Source organism: Ranitomeya variabilis, chromosome 1, assembly GCF_051348905.1.
Source record: "Ranitomeya variabilis isolate aRanVar5 chromosome 1, aRanVar5.hap1, whole genome shotgun sequence".
Classification (NCBI taxonomy): domain Eukaryota; kingdom Metazoa; phylum Chordata; class Amphibia; order Anura; family Dendrobatidae; genus Ranitomeya; species Ranitomeya variabilis.
In genome coordinates this window covers 1,025,044,632-1,025,063,454 of record NC_135232.1, presented here as the reverse complement: position 1 = coordinate 1,025,063,454, position 18,823 = coordinate 1,025,044,632, and the positions used below count along the sequence as shown (strand labels likewise).

At 42.9% G+C, this 18,823-nt stretch overlaps 1 protein-coding gene across 3 annotated transcripts in view; it reads right to left on the bottom strand.

Annotated features, from left to right (window-relative positions):
• Positions 1-18,823, bottom strand: part of PRIMPOL (primase and DNA directed polymerase) — a 93,025-nt gene that overhangs the window by 21,257 nt on the left and 52,945 nt on the right. For all 3 annotated transcript variants that reach the window (XM_077279577.1, XM_077279578.1, XM_077279579.1), the window contains 4 exons: positions 12,188-12,282; positions 2,933-3,022; positions 2,739-2,847; positions 1,724-1,806 (listed from right to left, as the gene is read on the bottom strand). In XM_077279577.1, coding sequence (XP_077135692.1) covers positions 1,724-1,806; positions 2,739-2,847; positions 2,933-3,022; positions 12,188-12,282 — 377 coding nt within the window. The remainder of the gene's footprint in view (positions 1-1,723; positions 1,807-2,738; positions 2,848-2,932; positions 3,023-12,187; positions 12,283-18,823) is intronic.

Genomic DNA, 18,823 nt, shown 5'->3' with positions numbered 1-18,823 from the left:
CACAACATCCACCCAAGTGAAGAACTCTCTCCAGGAAAAATGTGTTTGAGTATCTAAGTCCACCATATAGAGAAGACTTCATGAGAGCAAAACCATAGGGATCACCACAAGCTGCACACCATTAATCAGACTTAAAAGTGAAAGGCCAGGTTAGATTTTGTCAAAAATCATCCAAAGAAGACAGCCCAGTTCCGGAAATGCATTCTTTAGATAGGTGAAACTAAGATCAACTGTACCAGAATGAAAGGAAGAAGAAAGTATGGAGAAGGCTTAGAAGAGCTCATGATTCAAAGAACAGAACGTCCTCTGTAAAACATGGTGGAGGCAGTGTGATGGCATGGGCATGCATGGCTTCCAATGGCGCTGGGTCACTAGTGTTTATTGATGATGTGACTGAAGACAGAAGTAGCCGGATAGATTCTGTAGTGTACAGGGCGATACTTTCTGCTCAGATTCAACCAAATGCAGTGAGGTTGATTGAACGACGCTTCACAGTACAGATGAATAGTGACCCAATCCTTACTGCAAAAGCAACACAGGATTTGTTTTAATCCAAAGATATGGAATATTCTGGAATGCCAGAGTCACTTCAGATCTCATCCCGAACGGGCAGCATTTCACATGCTTAAGACAAAACTTAAGGCAGAAAGACGCACAACCTAGCAACAACTGAAGGAGGAGGAAACGCAGCGTTTGGTGATGTCCATGGTTTCCAGACTTCAGCCAGTCATTCCCTGCAAATGATCGATTTCTCTACAAAGTCTTAAAAATTAACTTTTTATTTATGGTAAAGATAATTTGTCCAGTTCCTTTTGAGCTCTTGAAATGAGGAGGTTTGTAGAAAAATGGTTGCAACTCCTAAACATTTCACGGGATATTTTAGTTCAACCCCTTTAATTAAACCTGAAAGTCTACATTTCAATTTCATCTCAGTTGTTTCACTTTACATCAATCAAAAATAGTGGCATGCAGAGCCCAAATCACAAAAATTTGGTCACTTTCCAAAAATTTCTGGACCTAGCTGTATATTAACAAGCTATCACTAGGACAGGTCATCAATATCAGATCAGTGGGGGGTTCAACATCCGTCCACGGCTGGAGCTCGCAACCACTGATTATTCAGGGTGCCGGGTGTTGGACCTCCTCCGATCTGAATCCTATGGATAGATGGTCAATATATTCTGACTGGACTCCCCCTTTACATTACAATATATTGTGGGTTTACTGTCACAAATATTCACAATATTTATCATTTATTTATCCCATCGCATATTTGGAACTTCCAGATTGCAACATGTGCTGTGAATTTCTAACCATGGAAAGGGCTGAAAGCATTTTACACGTGATGATGGGTGAAGTAAGGCTCTGTTAAAATTGCGACAAACTTTTTCAGTTCCGTTTCTCTAACTTTCTGTTAGAACAGAACAAAATTTTGCTCTTTGCTGTCCAATTAAAAAACAAAAAAAATGTCCATTATGGAAAAAAAAATCAGCAAAAAATACTAGCTGTTTACTGCACTGATTGATATCAGGATGTCATGAAAAACATTTGTAGCAAAAATGCAATGCCTTAGAAGTGTTTCTTTCATGAAACTGTATTTTCATGCTCAAGTTATGAAGTTTTATGAAAACAATGACCACAATGATATATTTATCTTACATGAAATTACACTATATTGCTTTTAATACGGACTGAAATTCAACACTGCAACAAAGTTACTTACGCTTTGACTTAAAGTTGTGTGCTCTGCAGACTGGGTCATAGCATTTTTGATACCATATTTCTCTCTTCAAATCTACTAGTAACCTGGAAATAAAATTGGTAAAGTGAGAAATAGAAAGAAATCTGACATTTGTCCAGACATACGGACAAACCATAGTGGCTCAGACTCCCGACATTCCCATCGATCAGTTTCATTTTTTTTTTTTTGCTTGGGCAATGGATGGGTGTGAACACTTTGCTCAGCGCTGCTAAATACAACTCCATTCAAAGACTAGCAGCACTATCTGGTCTTTTTGATAACAGCTGTGTTGCAGTTGCCTGCATTGATCACCAGAGGCCACTACACTTTGACTGGAGATGCGTTTAGCAATCCATTGAAAGACACCAAATCTTCAAGAGCAGCGTGAACCACTCAGGTGTTTATGAGGAGTCATGCTGGAGAGAGAGACGCTGCTAATTCATTAACGGGAGCATGCTTTTAATGAACCAGTAATGTCAGACAAGTGACGTGACGTGACATCAGGGACCAGAGTAACATTTAATGTTGCAGGGAAAGCAACAGCTCATCATGAATGAAATGAGCTGTGGTGTCCTGCCCCCTCCCCACCAAAATTTTGTGAAAACGCAAAGTTTAGTGACTTTTCGAAACGATTGACACTAAAATTCTTTGACAAATCAGGGCCATTGTGTTTACATCTGTCCAACGCAAAATTCAACTGTGTCGTGGGGGTGCTGGATGTCAGATGCCAACATTCTGCTTTTGATGATCTATTCTGTGGATAGGCCATAAATACCATATGCCTGGTTATCCACTTTAAAATAGTTTGAAAAAACCATATGCAAATGATTGTACAAGTATCTTTTCTCTAGAAAAACAAGTAACCAATACAGCACTTCCCCATATGCTTTAATAGATATATGGAATAGGCTTCTTTATAGCACAAAATCACTGCCCTGAATACCTCTGTGGACTAATCATCTGCAATTTACCATGAAGCTGATATATAGCTGCTTACATGACATTGTTACTTCTGTGAGCTCGGCCGATGTTTTCACACCAGCGATAATTCATGGTATCATAAACCAACAATTCTTCAGTTGAAAAATAGTTCCACTGCCGAATTCCTAATAAAATAAAAGGAACAACTGTCATTTGTGCTATTGTGCTCAATAATATTAGCAAAAAAAGAAAATCTAAGACTAACCATACCTCCATGAAAGCCTTCTCTGGTCAAGAGAGACAAAATGTACTGATCAATTTCTGGATAAGGTGAATACTGATATCCTTTCATTGTGCTGCCTAAAGTGAGGAGGAGACAGCACAATGGTCAGTTCAGTTACCCAAGAAAGGCTGCTGAAACAATCAGATCAGCACAAGTCAAACAACTCACTACTCACTAGCAGAAAAGACAAAAATACACAGCAGCTTTTTCTCATGTAGCAGTTAGTGCAACACATCACAACCATAAAAACTGCAGCTATTTCTAAGTAAACGCTATTGACTGATGTTTATAAAAGCTCCACACACAGTAAACTACTCAATTTTTCTTTTGTACTACTTTGGATACATCTCCCCTTATTTTTTAAGGCTCTTACTAGCATTGATCCTGTTCTGCCACGCATACACAGTGCTGCACAAAGGTTAAACTACAAAAAAAAAAAAAAAAAATAAATATATATATATATATATATATATATATATATATATATATATATATACCGTATATATATATATATATACACATATATATACCGTATATACTCGAGTATAAGCCGACCCCCCTAATTTTGCCACAAAAAACTGGGAAAACTTAATGACTCGAGTATAAGCCTAGGGTGGAAAATGCAGCAGCTACCGGTAAATGTCAAAAGTAAAAATAGATACCAATAAAAGTAAAATGAATTGAGACATCAGTAGGTTAAGTGTTTTTGAATATCCATATTGAATCAGGAGCCCCATATAATGCTCCATAAAGTTTATGATGGTCCCATATAAAAATATGCCCCATATAATCCCGCATAAAGGTTAATAATGGCCCCATAAGATGCTCCATAAAGATATTTGCACCATATAGTGCTGCACAAACGTTGATCATGCCCCATAAGATGCTCCATAAAGATATTTGCCCCATATAATCCTGCACAAACGTTATGGCCCCATAAGATGCTCCATACAGACACTTGCCCCATTTGCTGTTGCTGCGATAAAAAAAATCACATACTCACCTCTCCGTCGCTCAGGCCCCCAGCACTTTCAATATTCACCTGCTCCTCGTTCCGGCACCGTTCCATCTTCAGCGTCTTCTGCACTGACGTTCAGGCAGAGGGCGCGCACTAACCACGTCATCACGCCCTCTGACCGGAGCGTCACTGCAGAAGACGCTGAAGACGGAGCGGCACCAGAACAAGGAGGTGAATATCGTGCTGCGCTCCCCTCCCCGTTATACTCATTTGCTCCTGGCGCAGTGCAGTCCCTGCTTCCGCAGCGCAGCAGCTTCTTCCTGTATTGAGCGGTCACCGTTACCGCTCATTACAGTAATGAATATGCGGCTCCACCCCTATGGGAGGTGGAGCCGCATATTCATTACTGTAATGAGCGGTACCATGTAACCGCTCAGAACAGGAAGAACCTGCGGCGCCGGGAAAGCAGGGACCTGCAGGGATCGCGCTAGGAGTAGGTGAGTATAATCAGACAGCCCCTGCTCCCCCTCCCCTGCCGACCCCTGGGTATGACTCAAGTATAAGCCAAGAGAGGGACTTTCAACCCAAAGAAATGGGCTGAAAATCTCGGCTTATACTCAAGTATATACGATATATATATATATATATACACACACACTGCTCAAAAAAATAAATCAAACATCCTAGATATCACTGAATGAAATATTCCAGTTGTAAATCTTTATTCATTACATAGTGGAATGTGTTGAGAACACAGCTAATATCTAGGGTCTGGAGTTGGAATGATGCTCAAAATCAAAGTGGAAAATGAAGTTACAGGCTGATCCAACTTCATTGGAAATGCCTCAAGACAAGGAAATGATGCTCAGTAGTGTGTGTGGCCTCCACGTGCCTGTATAATCTCCCTACAAAGCCTGGACATGCTCCTGATGAGGCGGCGGATGGTCTCCTGAGGGATCTCCTCCCAGACCTGGACTAAAGCATCCGCCAACTCCTGGACAGTCTGTGGCGCAACGAAGACACTGAGGGAAATACACCTCTTCATCTTGCCTGTGATGAGGAGCAAACAGAAGAAGCCAAGTTCTTAGTAGAAAATGGAGCAAGTATTTATACAGAAAATAAGGATGAGAAGACCCCACTACAGGTGTCCCGAGGAGGACTGGGAGCAGTCCTGAGAAGAATAGTGGAGGGCTAGTTACTTCTTCCTACACATAGGACTCCGGTATCCATAACTTGTGCATTCACCACCACACTGGGCTGTCTGAATATTTAGTCATACTGACATACTTGGTGGATGGTGCGACACATGATGTCCCAGATGTGTTCAATCGGATTCAGGTCTGGGGAACGGGGGGTCAGTCCATAGCTTCAATGCCTTCATCTTGCAGGAACTGCTGACACACTCCAGCCACGAGGTCTGGCATTGTCCTGCATTAGGAGGAACCCAGGGCCAACCGCACCAGCATATGGTCTCACAAGGGGTCTGAGGATCTCATCTTGGTACCTTATGGCAGTCAGGCTACCTCTGGCGAGCACATGGAGGGCTGTGCGGCCCTCCAAAGAAATGCCACCCCACACCATTGCTGACACACTGCCAAACCGGTCATGCTGAAGGATGTTGCAAGCAGATCGCTCTCCACAGCGTCTCCAGACTCTATCACATGTGCTCAGTGTGAACCTGCTTTCATCTGTGAAGAGCACAGGGTGACAGAGGCGAATTTGCCAATCCTGGTGTTCTGTGGCAAATGCCAAGTGTCCTGCACGGTGTTGGGCTGTGAGCAGAACCCCCATCTATGGACGTGGGGCACTCAGATCATCCTCACGGAATCGGATTCTAACCGTTTGTGCAGACACATGCACATTTGTGGCCTGCTGGAGCTCATTTTGCAGGGCTCTGGCAGTGCTCCTCCTGTTCCTCCTTGCACAAAGGCTGAGGTAGCAGTCCTGCTGCTGGGTTGTTGCCCCCCTCCACATCTCCTGGTGTACTGGCCTGTCTCCTGGTAGCGCTTCCAGCCTCTGGACACTACGCTGACACACAGCAAACCTTCTTGCCACAGCAGCATTGATGTGCCATCCTGGATGACCTGCACTACCTTAGCCACTTTTGTGGGTTGTAGAGTCCGTCTCATGCTTCCACGAGTGTAAAAGCACAACCAACATTCAAAAGTGACCAAAACATCAGCCAGAAAGCATTGGTACTGAGATGTGGTCCCCACCCGCAGAACCACTCCTTTAATGAGTGTGTCTTGATAATTGCCAATAATTTCCATTTGTTGTCTATTCCATTTGCACAACAGCATGTGAAATTGATTGCCAAACAGTGTTGCTTCTTAAGTGGACAGTTTGATTTTACAGAAGTTTAATTTACTTGAAGTTATATTCTGTTGATTAATTGTTCCCTTTATTTTTTTGAGCAGTGTAATACACACACACACACACACACACACACACACACGGTCACAATTGTTGGTACCCCTCGTTTAATGACAGAAAAACCCACAATGGTCACAGAAATAACTTGAATCTGATAAAAGTTGTAATAAATAAAAAATCTATGAAAGTTAACAAATGAAAGTCAGACATTGCTTTTCAACCATGCTGCCACAGAATTAAAAAAAATGAAACATTAAATACGCCTGAACAGAAATGATGGTATCCTTAACTTAATATTTTGTTGCACTACCTTTTGAGGCAGTCACTGCAATCAAACGATTCCTGTAACTGTCAATGAGACTTCTGCACCTCTCGACAAGTATTTTGGCCACTCCTCAAAAGCAAACTGCCCCAGTTGTCTCATGTTTGAAGGTTGCCTTTTCCAGATGACATGCTTCAGCTCCTTTCAAAGATGCTCAATAGGATTTTCACGGCTCATAGAAGGCTACTTCAGAATAGTCCAATGCTTTCCCCTTAGCCATTCTTGGGTGTTTTTAGCTGTGTGTTTTGGGTCATTATCCTGTTGCAAGACCCATGACCTGCGACTGAGAGTAAGCTTTCTGACACTGGGCAGCACATTTCTCTCTAGAATCCCTCGATAGTCTTGAGATTTCATTGTACCCTGCACAGATTCTAGACACCCTGTGCCAGATGCAGCAACGCAGCCCCAGAACATAACAGAGTCTCCTTCATGTTTCATAGTAGGGACAGTGTTCTTTTCTTGATATGCTTCATTTTTCCGTCTGTGAACATAGAGCTGATGTGCATTGCCAAAAAGTTAAAATTTTTGTCTCATCTGTCCATAGGACATTCTCCCAGTAGCTTTGTGGCTTGTCAACATGTAGTTTGGCAAATTCAAGTCTGGCTTTTTTATGATTTTTTTCAACAATGGTGTCCTCCTTGGTCGTCTCCCATGAAGTCCACTTTGGCTCAGACAACGACGGATGGTGCGATCTGACACTGATGTGCCTTGAGCTTGAAGTTCACATTTACGGTAATCTGTTTAGAAGTTTTTCTGGGCTCTTTTGTTACCATTCATATTATCCGTCTCTTTGATTTGTCATCAATTTTCCTCCTGCGCCCACCTCCAGGGAGGTTGGCTACAATCCCATGGATCTTATATTTCTGAATAATATGTGCAACTGTAGTCACAGGAACATCAAGCTGCTTGGAGATGGTCTTATAACTTTTACCTTTAGCATGTTTGTCTATCATTTTCTTTCTAATCTCCTGAGACAACTGTTTCCTTTGCTTTCTCTGGTCCATGTTGAGTGTGATGCCATGTCACCAAACATCACAATGAGTATCTGTAGCCCTATATACAGGCCCACTCACTGATTCCAAGATTGTAGACACCTGTGATGCTAATTAGTGGACACACCTTGATTTAACCCCTTCATCACCCAGCCTATTTTGACCTTAATGACCTGGCCGTTTTTTTGCAATTCTGACCAGTGTCCCTTTATGAGGTAATAACTCAGGAACGCTTCATCGGATCCTAGCGGTTCTGAGACTGTTTTTTCGTGACATATTGGGCTTCACGTTAGTGGTAAATTTAGGTCGATAATATTTGCGTTTATTTGTTAAAAAAATGGAAATTTGGCAAAAATTTTGAAAATTTTGCAATTTTCAAATTTTGAATGTTTATTCTGTTAAACAAGAGAGTTATGTGACACAACACAATAGTTAATAAATAACATTACCCACATGTCTACTTTACATCAGCACAATTTTGGAAACAAAATTTTTTTTTTGCTAGGAAATTATAAGGGTTAAAATTTGACCAGCGATTTCTCATTTTTACAACGAAATTTACAAAACCATTTTTTTTAGGGACCACCTCACATTTGAAGTCAGTTTGAGGGGTCTATATGGCTGAAAATAGCCAAAAGTGATGCCATTCTAAAAACCGCACCCCTCAAGGTGCTGAAAACCACATTCAAAAAGTATATTAACCCTTCAGGTGCTTCACAGCAGCAGAAGCAACATGGAAGGGAAAAATGAACATTTAACTTTTTTAGTCACAAAAATGATCTTTTAGCATCAATTTTTTTATTTTCCCAAGGGTAAAAAGAGAAACTGGACCCCAAAAGTTATTGTACAATTTGTCCTGAGTACGCCGATACCCCATATGTGGGGGGGAACCACTGTTTGGGCGCACGACAGGGCTCGGAAGGGAAGGAGCGCCATTTGACCTTTTTAATGAAAAATTGGCTCCAATCTTTAGCGGACCCCATGTCGCGTTTGGAGAGCCCCTGTGTGCCTAAACATTGGAGTTCCCCTACAAGTTACCCCATTTTGGAAACTAGACCCCCCAAGGAGCTTATCTAGATGCACAGTGAGCACTTTGAACCCCCAGGTGCTTCACAAATTGATCCGTAAAAATGAAAAAGTACTTCTTTTTTTTTACAAAAAATTTCTTTTAGCCTCAATTTGTTCATTTCCACATGAGCAACAGGATAAAATCGATCCTAAAACTTATTGGGCAATTTCTCCTGTGTACACTGATACCTCACATGTGGGGGTAAACCACTGTTTGGGCACATGGTAAGGCTCGGAAGGGAAGGAGCGCCAATTGACTTTTTGAATGAAAAATTAGCTCCAATCGTAGCGGACACTATGTCGCGTTTGGAGATCCCCCTGTGTGCCTAAACATTGGAGCTCCCCCACATGTGACCCCATTTTGGAAACTAGACCTCCCGTGGAACTAATGTAGATGTGCAGTGACCACTTTAAACCCCCAAGTGCTTCACAGAAGTTTATAACGCAGAGCCGTGAAAATAAAATCATTTTTCTTTCCTCAAAAATGATTTTTTAGTCCGCTATTTTTTATTTTCACAAGGGTAACTGGAGAAATTGGACCCCAAAAGTTGTTGTCCAGTTTGTCCTGAGTACGCTGATAGCCCATATGTGGGGGGGGGAACCACTGTTTGGGTACACGTCGGGGCTCGGAAGGGAAGTAGTGACATTTTGGAATGCAGACTTTGATGGAATGGTCTGCAGGCATCATGTTACGTTTGCAGAGCCCCTGATGTGCCTAAACAGTAGAAACCCCCCACAAGTGACCCCATTTTGGAAACTAGACCCCCCAAGGAACTTATCTAGATATGTGGTGAGCACTTTGAACCCCCAAGTGCTTCACAGAAGTTTACATCGCAGAGCCGTGAAAATAAAAAAATATTTTTCTTTCCTCAAAAATGATGTTTTAGCAAGCAATTTTTTATTTTCGCAAGGGTAACAGGAGAAATTGGACCCCAATAGTTGTTGCCCAGTTTGTCCTGAGTATGCTGGTACCCCATATGTGGGGGTAAACCACTGTTTGGGCGCAGGTCGGGGCTCGGAAGGGAGGGAGCACCATTTGACTTTTTGAACGCAAGATTGGCTGGAATCAATGGTGGTGCCATGTTGCGTTTTGAGACCCCTGATGTGCCTAAACAGTGGAAACCCCTCAATTCTAACTTCAACACTAACCCAAACACACCCCTAACCCTAATCCCAACTCTAGACATAACCCTAATCACAACCCTAACCCCAACACACCCCTAACCACAACCCTAACCCCAACACACCCCTAACCCTAATCCCAACCCTAACCACAACCCAAACACACCCCTAAACCACAACCCTAACCCCAACACACCCTTAACCCTAACCACAAGCCTAATCTTAATCCTATTTCCAACCCCAGCCCTAAATCCAACCCTAACTCTAATTCCAACCCTAACCCTATGGCTATGTGCCCACGTTGCAGATTCGTGTGAGATTTTTCCACAGCATTTTTGAAAAATCCACAGGTAAAAGGCACTGCGTTTTACCTGTTGATTTACTGCGGATTTCCAGTGTTTTTTGTGCGGATTTCACCTGCGAATTCCTATTGAGTAACAGGTGTAAAATGCTGCGGAATCCGCACAAAGAATTGACATGCTGCGGAAAATACAACGCAGCGTTTCCGCGCAGTATTTTCCGCACCATGGGCACAGAGGATTTGGTTTTCCATAGGTTTACATGGTACTGTAAACCTGATGGAAAACTGCTACGAATCCGCAGTGGCCAATCCGCTGCGGATCCGCAGCCAAATCCGCACCGTGTGCACATAGCCTAATTCTAAGGGTATGTGCACATGCTGCGGAAAACGCTGCAGATCCGCAGTGTTTCCGCAGCTGCGGGTCCGCAGAAGTTTTCCATGAGTTTACAGTTCAATGTAAACCTATGGGAAACAAAAAACGCTGTGCACATGCTGTGGAAAAAAATGCGCGGAAATGCAGCGGTTTACATTCCGCAGTATGTCACTTCTTTCTGCGGATTCCGCAACGGTTTTACAGCTGCTCCTATAGAAAACCGCAGTTGTAAAACCGCAGTGAAACCCACAGAAAAACCGCGGTAAATCCGCAATAAGTCCGCAGCGGTTTTGCACTGCGGATTTATCAAATCCGCTGCGGAAAAATCCGCAGAGCACCAGAATACGTGTGCACATAGCCTTACCCTAACCCTAATTCTAACCCTAGCCCTAACCCTAGTTCTAACCCTAGTTCTAACCCTAACCCTAGTGGAAAAATAAAAGTAAATATATTTTCTTCATTTTATTATTGTCCCTACCTATGGGGGTGATAAAGGGGGGGTTCATTTACTATTTTTTGTACTTTGATCACGGTGATAGCTTTTATCACAGTGATCAAAATGTACATGGAACGAATCTGCCGGCCGGCAGATTCGGTGGGCGCACTGCGCATGTGCCCGCCATTTTGGAAGATGGCGGCGCCCATGGAACAGACGGACGGACACTGGGAGGCTCGGTAAGTATGGGGGGGGATCGGAGCACAGGGGGGAGGAATTGGAGCACGGGGGGGATCGGAGCACGGGGGGTGGGATCGGAGCACGGGGGGAGCAGACAGGAGAATGGGGGAGCGGACAGGCGGACGGAGGGGAGCGGAGCACAGGACGGAGGACTGGGGAGGAGATCGGTGGCGGTGGGGGGCAGATCAGGGTTTGTGCAATTTGTAATATTTCACCTATGAAAAGTGGTGAAATATTACAATCCAGCCATGGCCGATGCTGCAATATGATCGGCCATGGCTGGATTGTAATATTTCACCACTTTTCATAGGTGAAATATTACAAATTGCTCTGATTGGCTGTTGCACTTTCAACAGCCAATCAGAGCGATCGTAGCCACGTGGCGGCAAAGCCACCCCCCCCCCGGGCTAAAGTACCACTCCCCGTCCCTGCAGATCGGGTGAAATTGGAGTTAACCCTTTCACCCGATCTGCAGGGACGCGATCCCTCCATGACGCCACATAGGCGTCACAGGTCGGATTGGCACCGACTTTCATGACGCCTACGTGGTGTCACAGGTTGGGAAGGGGTTAACATGTCCCTTTTGTCACATTTATTTTCAGGGGTACCATCATTTCTGTCCAGGCCTATTTCATAATTTTTTTCTTTTTAAATGCTTTGGAAGCATGGTTGAAAAGCAATGTCTGACTTTCATTTGTTCATTTTCATAGATCTTTTATTTATTATTACTTCTGTCAGATTCAAGTTATTTCTGTGACCATTGTGTTTTTTTCTGTCATTAAACGAGGGGTACCAACAATTTTGACCATATGTATATTATATATATTATATATAATACATATACACACACATACACCAAGTAAAACATTTCAACATTTCAATACCTTTATATGGAAGCGAGTCCTTGTGCCAATAGGTTCAGAACTAAAATTATGTTGTAGCTAATAATAGTTTATTAGTAACATTTTATTTTAAAGCTTTTAATTGGGATAAAATGCAAATTATTTGTATGGACTAGCTTTTTGGAACAAATATCTCTAAAAATCAGAAAAAATACCTGTGGTAATAGATGCTACAGCGTTAAGGCTTCTCGCTCCAGTCTTCTCATTTTCTGGACTCTTACACGTTAAAACTTTTAATGAATCTGTAAATCTTTAAATTATTATAACAGTTAATAAAGATCAGTCTTATCACAAATACAAATTCCTTTTCTTAAAGAAATTGATGATGATTGTAAACATCAGAAAAGGAAAAACTGTTATGTGCAATAGGAACTTCACAATGAGTGTGTCATGTCACAAGGCAATATATCGGTCGGTTTCTACTTGGATAGACACACGAGTTATCAATCCATTAAGAGTATGTGCACACAGTATATTTTAAACTCAGGCGAACTAGTTTTTCAAGCACAAGCTTTGGGAAACTCAGGCTTTTTTTTGTTTTTCTTGAAGCGACTTGTATCCTTTTCTGGCAATTCCTTAAGAGTTTTTTTTCCTACAGTTTTGGCCAAATGCACTTTTTTGGAGTGTTTTCCCATAGTTTTTCGTGATGTCTTTTCTAGAAATTAGCGAACGTGTTGGAACACGTTTGCCAATGTCAAATTCGGCACAAACATAGCACATTTGGATTAGTGTTCGCTTTCACGAGCATGTTTTACTGAAAGTAGGCAAAAGTTGGTCACAGTTCGGGAAGATCATTGCAGTTCCACCAATGCTTTTGTATGACTTTGGCTAGGATAGTGGTGCTGTATGATGAGCGGGGGGGACGTGTTTGATGAGGTGAGGGGGTGTGGAGGGGTTAAAAGAATGTCTGAAAAGATTACAGGAGAGGCACTCACTTTTTTTTTTCTTTTTCCTCAAAACTTTAGGTGTTGATTCCAGCAACCAATCAAGGACCAGAAACCATCCACAATGCCATGTCACAAGGTGGTCTTTGATTGGTTGCCGAAGTCTCATGTTCCTGGCCATATAAAAAGCAGACATCTTGTTTTGCTGGCGCAATTTGCTCAGTGTCACAGTTCAAAGAGGTCTCTCCTGTGCATTAGCTGTTGCTGCTGAAAATGAACTTGTCCTATGTGAAAATGTGATATGAAAATAGATCTTCCAGCATCGAAGTAGATTGTGCAAATACTGTCTGGAAGTCTCTGGAAGCCCAATTTGCTACTCCAAATCGTTTGTGCTAAAACTGTTTCAGGGGCAAATCTCAAGGCCAGATTAACACTTAAAAATCGTTAGGTACAACAGTGTTGTTCAGGCACACTAAGAAAATAAATAATGATTGTTTATTTAGTGACAAGTGACTAACAGTTGTAAGCCAAAGGTCGTGAAACAGCAGAGAGGAAGGCTACCTACAACTTGAGTGGGAAAAAAGCAAGGTCGTGGTGGAAGGGGGAATAGGCTTGATGCTCGACGTGTACGTGGGGAAGGTGTTAATGAGAATGAAAGCTCAACTGAACATACAGTCTCGTCCTATCCTAAAACCACTGACAACATCTGTTACTGGATTTTAGTAGATTGAAAAGACAAGCGTTTTTCACACCTCAATGATTCAGGCTATCTGAAAAGTGCCCTGCGCCTCAAACACAAATCTTACCCTAGTTAGGATCTGGAGTAAAATTTGTGGTGTAAAGTGTACTTCAACTCGTGAATCAAAGGAGCAAACTTCATCACACCCCATCGCACCCCTGTTCAGCCCATTTTCGCAGAGTTGGTTGAAACTAGTGTGAAAACGCAAAAAGTTGCAATTGTTTTCATACTTGATTTGCGACTTTTCAACGTTTGCTATGTAATCAATTTGATAAATTGAGGCCTAAGGGTATGTGCACATGTAGAGTATTTACAAAGGATTTTTCTGCATCAGAAACGCTGAGTAAAATACGCACTTTTTCAGTTTTTACTTGCATTTTACCATTCATTTGAAAGGGTGAAAAATGAAGAAAGAACACATGCTGCAGATCTGAAAAAGCTCTTTGATGGTTCAAATCTGAAAGGAAATAAGCAGCGTGCGCATGAGATTTCAGATTTGCAGCATCTTTTACCCTTAAAAAACTGCACAGATAAAAATCGCACTGTGTCATGAAGCCCTAAAAAAAAACAAAAAACATCAATGCATTCAGGAGAGAAATGTACATGCACTCCGATAATACAACACAGTTCTTCTGCCAGCAGGTTACAGAATGCTTGCAGTGAACTTGGGTGTATTTTCACTTTCATGTAAAGAGGATCAGTCACCAGCAAGATGACTAACAACAGAAACATACAATCTATTTCAAGGAGCTTTCTGGGCATTGCAGAAGACTTGTAAGGAAGTGTAACATTGTGAAACAGTGTTGCACTCAGCAAACAGAAATTACCAGTAGTATGGCAGCATTACATATAGTGGATGACATACCGTATTTACTCGAGTATAAGCTGACCAGAGTATAAGCCGAGACCCCTAATTTTGCCACAAAAAACTGGGAAAACTTAATGACTCGAGTATAAGCTTAGGGTGGGAAATGCAGCAGCTACTGGTAAATTTAAAAAATAAAAATAGATACCAATAAAAGTAAAATTAATTGAGACATCAGTAGGTTGCTTTTGAACATCCATATTGAATCAGGAGCCCCATATAATGCTCCATACAGTTCATGATGGCCCCATAAGATGCTCCATACAAAATACGTCCCATATAATGCTGCACAAAGGTTAATGATGGCCCCATAAGATGCTCCATATTAAAATATGCCCCATATAATGCTGCATAAAAGGTTAATGATGGCCCCATAAGATGCTCCATAGAATAATATGCCCCATATGCTGCTCCATAAAGGTTGATGGCCCCATAAGATGCTCCATAAAATAATATGCCCCATATGCTGCTGAGATTAAAAAAAAAAATGACATACTCACCTCTTGTCCTGAGCAGGTGGGGACACAGGCACGCTATGGGGGGCAGTTGCCGGTGTCACCGCTGGCTCAGGCCCCCGGCACTTGCGATATTCACCTGTCCCCGTTCCACCGCCGCGTGCCGCTGTGCCTTCCGGGTCTCTGCAGTGACTGATCAGGCAGATGGTGCGCACTAACCACGTCATCGCGCCCTCTGACCTCAAAGTCACAGCCAGAGGACGCGGAAGACAGAGCCTGGCGGTGGAACGGGGACAGGTGAATATCGCATGGCTCACCCTCACCCGTCATACTCACCCCCTCCTGGTGCGGTTTGCACGTCCCTGCTTCTCTGATGGTCTCTGGCGAGCGCCGGCAGCTTGTTCCTGTGTTCAGCAGTCACATGGTACCGCTCATTAAAGTAATGAATATGCGCTCCACGTCTATGGGAGTGGAGGCGCGTCCATATTCATTACTTTATTGAGCGGTACCACATGACAGCTGAACACAGGAAGAGCTGCGGGCGCCGGAGACTATCTGAGAAGCAGGGATGTGCAGTGACCACGCCGGGAGGAGGTGAGTATGATGCGACAGCCGCCACTCCCTCTCCCCCACCGACCCCCTGGGACAATGACTCGAGTATAAGCCGAGAGGGGCACTTTCAGCCTAAAAAAATGGGCTGGAAATCTCGGCTTATACTCGAGTTTATACGGTAAGTGTTGAACTTGTCATCAATTTTCTAAGTAAGTATATTTCTAAAGCTGCTATGGGCATGAAATTCTCACCAGATGTCAGTAACAACCCATCCAATCCACACAAGTAAAGAAATCAAACTATAGATGTCCATAAATTAAGATATGTGTAATAATGAGAAATGTGTAATAATAAGAAATGACAGGGAAAAAGTGATGAACACAATTACTGAAATGTATTTACTGGTAATACTTTGTACAAAAGCCTTGGTTGTTGATGACAGCCTTAAGACGCCTCCTATATGGAGAAACTAGTGGCATGCATTGTTCAGGTGTGCTTTTGGCCCTTTCTTCCACACAAACACTCTTCAAATCCAGAAGGTTCTGTGGGCTCCTTCTATGAGCCTTGACCTTTAGTTCCTTCCATACATTTTCCATCGGATCATGTCAGGTGATTGGCTGGGCCATTCTTGCAGCTTTATTTTCCTTCTCTGAAACCAATTGAGAGTTTCTTTGGTTGTGTGTTTGTAATTATTGACTTTCTGAAATGTCGACCGTTGTTTAATCTTCATTATGTTGGTAGATGACAGCAGATTTTTTTGTCAAGAATATCGGTACATTTGTCAATTCATCCTTCCTTCAGTGATAAGAAATTTGCCAGTGCCGTGTGCTGAAAAATAGCCCCACACCATGATGTTCCCACCTCCAAACTTCACTGTTGGTATTGTGTTTTTGGGGTGATATGCAGTGCCTTTTGGCCTCCAAACATGGCGTGTATCATGGCATCCAAAGAGCTTAATTTTGGTCTAATCTGACTAGATTATATTCTTCTATTATTTCGCAGGCTTGTCGAATTGGTGTTGAGCAAACTATAAATGCGCTTGAACATGCTTTTTGTCCAGCAATGGCGTCTTGCGTGGTAAGTGTGCATACAGGCCATGGAGGTTGAGTGCATTACTTCTAGTTTTCTTTGAAACAATTGTAACTTATGGTTCCAGGTCTTTCTTTAGCTCTCCACAGGTGGTCCTTGGCTCTTGGGCAACTCAAATCCCATGGGGATCACGTGGTCTTGGCCAGTATATGGTGAAATTATGTTCTTTCCACTTCTGGATTATGGCCCCCAACAGTGCTCATTGGAACCTTCGGTATCTTAGAAAATTCTTCAGTAATCAATCTCAACAGTAAGTTTTGCAACAATATGGTTGCGAAGCTTTTGAGACTGATCACTGGTTTTACCCATCATGAGATGTTGCTCATGTGACACCTTGGTAATGAGACACTGTTTTATAGGCCATCAGGTGAACTAACTGATATGTTTTTTTTCACCAAGTGTCAGGATTGCTTTCTAATTACTGATATATTTGAGCTGGTGTCGTGACCTTCCATGATTTTTTGCACCTCTCTTTCTTCAGGTGTACAATACATTTTCCATGCGTCATTTCACATTACTACAAATAATTTATGAACATCTATGGTTTGCCTGTGTGGATTGGATGGATTGTTACAGACATTGACTATATAACATTGGAACTGCATTACTGCTATAGAAAATGTTAAAAAATTAAGGTACTTAATTGGCCAATTCATGAGAACCCATCAACCATGACAAAGCGTACCCCTCTGATGGGACAATAACCGTATGTTCTCCCCCCGGGCTGAAAGCCTACAAATTTCTGGATCACTGCGTTGAGAAACACGTGATGGTGTCTCCGCGGTGTTGGATGTTTTGATCTCCCCGAGGTCATTCACCCTTATGTTTACAAATTTATGGGCAGGCAGGATTTGACTATAATCAAAATCGCCTTAGGCTATTGGGAGCAGTGCTCAGTCAGAAAAGAGTATACTACAAAAATCAAAAGACTGATCAGCACTTTGAAGAAGAATAAGACAAGTGTGAACAGGTGCAAGACCTCACAAATATTAAATACTAGATGGTGGCCCGATTCTAATGCATCGGGTATTCTAGAATATGCATGTCCACGTAGTATATTGCCCAGTCACGTAGTATATTGCCCAGCCACGTAGTATATTGCCCAGTCACGTAGTATATTGCCCAGTCACGTAGTATATTGCCCAGTCACGTAGTATATTGCCCAGCCACGTAGCATATTGTCCAGGCACGTAGTATATTGCCAAGTCACGTAGTATATTGCCCAGCGACATAGTATATTGCCCAGCGACGTAGTATATTGCTCAGTGCCGTAGTATATTGCCCAATTACGTAGTATATTGCCCAGCGACGTAGTATATTGCCCAGTGACGTAGTACACAGCACAGAGCCACATAGTATACAGCACAGAGCCACGTAGTATATTGCACAGCGAAGTAGTATACAGCACAGAGCCACGTACTATATTGGCCAGTCACGTAGTATATTGCCCAGCCACGTTTGTCACAGGTTAAAAAATAAAAAATAAACATATACTCACCTTTCCGAGAGCCCCTTGTAGTCCACGGCAGCTTCCGGTCACAGGGCTGGTCTGAGCGCAGGACCTGTGATGACGCCGCGGTCACATGACCGTGACGTCACGTCAGGTGCTTTCCGCGCAGGACTTGTGATGACATCGCGGTCACATGACCGTGACGTCATGGCAGGTCCTTCTGCCATACCATCTTTGCCACTGCAACCTGCAACGGAAGATGGCTGGCGGTGCGAGCGGCTCAGCGGACTACAGAGGGTGAGTATAGCAGGTTTTTTTTATTTATTTATTATTTTTAACATTACATTTTGTACTATTGATGCCGCATAGGCAGCGTCAATAGTACAAAGTTGGGGACACACAGGGTTAATAGCGGCGGTAACGGAGTGCGTTACCCGCGGCATAACGCGGTCCGTTACCGCCGGCATTAACCCTGTGTGAGCGGTGACCGGAGGGGTGTATGAGGGCGCCGGGCAGTGAGTGCGGGGAGTAAGGAGCGGCCATTTTTTTCCGGACTGTGCGCGTCGCTGATTGGACGCGGCAGCCATGACAGGCAGCTGGCGAGACCAATCAGCGAACGAATAACCGCGACAGACAGACAGACAGAAGGACAGACGGAAGTACCCTTAGACAATTATATAGTAGATAACAGCCAAAAAAGCTGCACTCTGAAATGTTCTAATATGGTCATATTGAATAGTTATGATGACTTGTACCG